The following is a 5,056-nucleotide window of genomic DNA, read 5'->3' as shown; positions in this document are numbered from 1 at the left end:
CCCGTCTCGGCCTCCCAAAGTGCTGGGATTACAGGCTTGAGCCACCGTGCCCGGCCCACATCGTGTACTTCTAATGGGTGGATGGTATCATGTACCTCAATAAAGCCGATTTTTTATTTTTATTTTATTTATTTTGGGACAGAGTTTCACTCTTGTCACCCAGGCTGGAGGACAATGACGTGATCTCAGCTCATTGCAACCTCCGCCTCCCGGGTTCAAGCAATTCTCCTGCTTCAGCTTCCCGAGTAGGTGGGATTACAGGCACCCACCACCATGGCTAATTTTTTCTAATTTAGTAGAAATGGGGTTTCACCATGTTGGCCAGGCTGGTCACCAACTCCTAGCCTCAACTGATCCACCTGCCTCGGCCTCCCAAAGTGCTGAGATTACAGGTATAAGCCACCTCACCCAACCTAAAAAGCTACATCTAACATCATGCATAGAAAAGATGACAGATCAGGTCCGCCTTACCTTGGGCAGTGAGTTGCTGGCTTTTCAAAAGGGCACAGCTGAGCAACAGTGGTGTAGCAGTCCAAATCCTGCACTGTGAAGAGAAGCAAGGGGGAAAGGGTCAGGTCCCAGCATGCCTGGGCCTCAGGCTACGGGGCTGTGAAATGGGCCACTAGACTACCAGGGCCTATGGGTTCCCTGGGCCCTTGAACAGACCTAGGACTAGGACCCAGCAGGCTCCTCGTACCCCACCGAGGGGCACTCAAGAGATGAGACCAAACCCACGGCCTGCGTGTGTCTGCAGGTTGAGGGTGTTGTCACCCCCAGTGGTTTCTCTGTGGGGCTGGTGGTGCTTTTCATCTGAATGGTGACTGTCTTATTTGGAAACTTTTCCTGACTTGATCACCTTTGCTCCTCATAGTAGGTGTTACTCTGAGTATGCAGATGAGGAAATGGAAGCCCAGAGAGCTGGGAGTGCCCCTAGAGGCCTCCCAGGACTGAGGTGGGAGCCCAGGTTTCCGGTGCCTGCTCTAGAGCTCTTGCTGACATGCCACCCACCTCCTGCTGTTAGTCAAGGCACATTCATCCCTGCGGAGGGGCGAGGGTTTCTTTTTTTTTCCAAGGTCATTTGTTGTGTTTAAACAACAGAGGTAAGGAAACAGTTCTAACACTGGCCACCTGTGATCTTTGACAGCATGTCTTTATTTAGTCCAGGGCTAGGTAAACTTTTTCTTTTTCTTTTTTTCTTTGAGACAGAATTTTGCTCTTTTTGCCCAGGCTGTAGTACAATGGCACGATCTTGGCTCACTCCCACCTGTAATCCTAGCACTTTGGGAGGTTGAGGCGAGTGGATCACCTGAGGTCAGGAGTTCAAGACCAGTCTGGCCAACATGGCGAAACCCTGTCTCTACTTAGAAAAAGAAATTAGCCAGGCATGGTGGCAGACACCTGTAATCCTAGCTACTCAGGAGGCTGAGGCAGGAGAATTGCTTGAACCCATGAGGAGGAGGTTGGAGTGAGCTGAGATCGCGCCACGGCACTCCAGCCTGGGTGACAGAGCAAGACTCTGTCTCAAAAAAAAAAAAAAAAGCAAGGGTGCCCAGTCTTTTGGCTTCCCTGGGCCACACTGGAGAAAGAATTGTCTCGGGCTACACATAAAATACACTAACACTAATGATAGCTGATGAGCTACCAAAAAAAGGTCCATGCATAAATCTCATGTTTACAAATTTGTGTTGGGCCATATTCAGAGTCATCCAGGGCCACATGCAGCTGATGGGTTGTGGGTTGGACAAGCTTGATTTAAAGGCACAGAAATACATTACACACACACACACACACACACACATATATATATATATTTTTTGAGACAGGGTCTTGCTCTGTCACCCAGGCTGGAGGAGGAGTCCAGTGGCATGATCATGGCTCACTGCAGCCTCGAGCTTCCAGGCTCAAGCAACCCTCCCATCTCAGACTCCGAAGTAGCTGAGATACAGGTGTGTGCCACCCTGCCCAGCTAATTTTGTGTATTTTTTGTAGAGACGGGGTCTTACTGTGTTGCCAGGGCTGGTCTCAAACTCCTGGGCTCAAGCAATCCTCCCGCCTCAGCCTCCCAAAGTGCTGAGATTACAGGTATGAGCTACTACATCAGCCAGACACATAATTACTTAAGAAAAAAATTAGGTTACCAAATTGTATGTAACTCCATTTCAAGTTTTAAAAGTCATCAACGTATATATTACCAATGTACATACTTCTAATACATAGAGAAAACAAACTGAAATATTTGCCAAAGTGTTCACCATGGTTATCTCTGGCTGCTGGAATTTAGGTCATCATTACAAAAAAAAATGTTCCACTCCATGTTTAAATTATCTGGAATAAACAGGCATTCTTTTTGCAATAAGAAAAAAAGCTACTACATATTTTAATAAAGATATCTAACTAGAACTTTTGCATGGAGGGCAAATGATAAGAGTTGCTGTCCCAAAACAATGGCATGGTCTGCTGGCAGAGCTCCGGGAGGAAGCTGGAATGGCTCCTACATCCCTGCTTGCCTGAGATCATTTTAGTCAAGGGTGCCGTGTGGGCAGCTATGACCCATCCCCTCACTTCTGGTTGGAGCGTGCTCACCCATCGTTCATCCCACCTTCCAAAGGAATATACACTGAGCAATGTAAAAAGCTGGGCCAGAGACGGCAAGTAAGTGCCACACACTTCCCTTTACCTCCTTCTCTTGTCCATGGCAGACATTACTAGTCTATCAAGCTCTGTTTTCCACTGAGCTCAAATGGAGGCCTCAGAATCCTTCTTAACACTACACTCCAGGTAGCCATTACCAATGGACAGAAAGTGGCACTCCCAGTGAAACCTCTCAGCCACTCTAGCCCCAGGCGTCAGTACGTCTGTGACATTCAGCTGGCAACCTCAGCCCTGTGTTTCTGGTTCAGTGATCTCGGGCCAATTTCAAGTCCAGATATTCTTAGAAGTTGGTTAAAGAAATGACATCTTGAAAAAGCCTTGACAATGATGAGAACCATAATGTTCACAGGCAGGATAAACATTCTATCAGTGACTCAAGGAAGTGAAATTTCCACAAAAATCTGAGATAACCCAGGTATTATGGTTGCAAAAGAGACTGGCCAGCTTACCTTTCACTTTTGACACCATGAATGAGCTGGAAGGTTTGTATTTGCTGTTAAGAGAAAAAAAAAAAGCCATTAGGTAAATGCAAATAGAATCGCTTCTACAAGTGAACACTTGCTCCTATACTTATCTTATTTGCAATCTTGACTTGACACTTTTCTACTTGTTTCCTATCGGCCTGAGAGCTCTTAGAATGTTCTAGAGCAGGGTATCTTAACTTTTTTTGTATCAAGGACTCCTCTGGTAGCCTGGTGAGGCCTATAGACCCCTTCTAAGAATAATGGTTTTCAAATATGTAAGATAAATGTAATCTAAGCACAGCTGCAAAATAAACGAATTTTAAAAAGATAAATTTAAACATTATAAAGGAAGTTAGTTATTATATTAATATCATGATCAAATTATAAAACCACATTTGCATTAGAGTTAGAGCTGCGGGTTTGGGTTTTTTTTTGTTTTTTTTTTGTTTTTTTGAGACAGAGTCTTGCTGTGTCGCCCAGGCTGGAGTGCAGTGACACTATCTTGGCTCACTGCAACCTCCGCCTCGGGCTCAAGTGGTTCTCCTGCCTCAGCCTCCTGAGAGTAGCTGGGATTACAGGTGTATGCCACCATTCCTGGCTAAATTTTGTATTTTTAGTAGAGACGGAATTTCACCATGTTGGTCAGGCTGGTCTTGAACTCCTGACCTCAGGTGATCCACCTCCCTCGGCCTCCCGAAGTGCAGGTGTGAGCCACCACGCACGGCCTGTGTGATACTTTTCAAACTTTCAACAACACCATCATAAACAGGAAAGCCGTTTCACAGAGCCCCGATCACAAAGTAGTTACCTGAGGGACTGCACGCCATGTCTCTCGGACTTCACGAAGAAGGGGACCTTCCCGTTCCTGGTAATGTCCACCAGGCCTCCCTTGTCGTCCAGGACTCCGTAGTGGATGGCGGCGCGGCATATGCTGGACGACTAGCGGGAAGGGGAGGGAAGACCAGAGTCATATTCTCAACCTCTGTTAGCAAGTTTCACCAGAAATACCCAAACATTTGTCCTCAACTCACTAAAAGCCTGAAGGACAAGCCAAAACTCACCCTACTCCTGCCTCTCGCCTCTGTCCATAACCACACATTTGTTCCTGGGGTTGCTTACCTTAAAAACTCATCCGATTTGCTTTACAAACTAAGAACAGTGACAAACAGCCCCTTCTCCCCGCTTAGTCCGCTGTGTGAATGCTCCGTCTAAGACGGAGACTGGCCTTCAGGAGGATCGGTCCCCGAAAGTGGCTTTGCTAGTTTGTAAGCCCATAAATATATGGGCTTACACCCGCCCCAGTTCTAGAAATGCCAGGTTTGACTAAGGAGTGGAAAGAAAATTTTTTCCTACTAAAGCCAACCACCTGCTTTAAACATATGCAACGGGATCCCACACAAGCCATGGAGAGGAGGACTGGCCACACTCACGCTTTCATAGAACAGAGTTCCAAAGATCTTTGCCTTGTGGTTCAGGCAGCCTGCTGGGCACTGGTACCTGACAAAGAAGAAACAAAATGATGTTCAGAGATAAGCACGTTGATTACATCTCACAATGAGTTTATCATTTTTTCCATCGATAGCTCTATTGCTAAATATAGAAAAGCTTCATTTATGCGGATTCCATTGTTTCTGGACAAGTCAGAGTTTACCCAGGTGCAGACTGAAGTTCATATTCACACAAGCACAATACAGTTGTCCCTCGGTATCCATGGGGGATTGGTTCCAGAACTTCCCTAGGATACCAAAGTCTGCAGATGCTTGAGTCCCTTATGTAAAGTGTCCTAGTATTTGCGTATAACTTTTGGTCTTTTCCCGTATGCTTTAAAGCATCTCTAGATTACTTATAATACCTACCACAAGGTAAATGCTATGTAGACAGTTGTTACACTGTATTGTTTTTAAAATTTGTACCAGTATTTTATCATTGTATTATAATAC

At 45.8% G+C, this 5,056-nt stretch overlaps 1 protein-coding gene across 2 annotated transcripts in view; it reads right to left on the bottom strand.

Annotated features, from left to right (window-relative positions):
• CRISPLD2 (cysteine-rich secretory protein LCCL domain containing 2) overlaps positions 1-5,056 on the bottom strand; it is a 93,622-nt gene that overhangs the window by 35,252 nt on the left and 53,314 nt on the right. For both annotated transcript variants that reach the window (XM_011971441.1, XM_011971434.1), the window contains 4 exons: positions 4,547-4,613; positions 3,925-4,055; positions 3,102-3,145; positions 472-544 (listed from right to left, as the gene is read on the bottom strand). In XM_011971441.1, coding sequence (XP_011826831.1) covers positions 472-544; positions 3,102-3,145; positions 3,925-4,055; positions 4,547-4,613 — 315 coding nt within the window. The remainder of the gene's footprint in view (positions 1-471; positions 545-3,101; positions 3,146-3,924; positions 4,056-4,546; positions 4,614-5,056) is intronic.

The sequence above is a fragment of the Mandrillus leucophaeus genome, unplaced genomic scaffold (genome assembly GCF_000951045.1).
Source record: "Mandrillus leucophaeus isolate KB7577 unplaced genomic scaffold, Mleu.le_1.0 Scaffold10, whole genome shotgun sequence".
In the NCBI taxonomy this organism is placed as follows: Eukaryota; Metazoa; Chordata; class Mammalia; order Primates; family Cercopithecidae; genus Mandrillus; species Mandrillus leucophaeus.
Note: the sequence above shows the minus strand (reverse complement) of the source record. Positions and strands in the feature narration are given on the sequence as shown.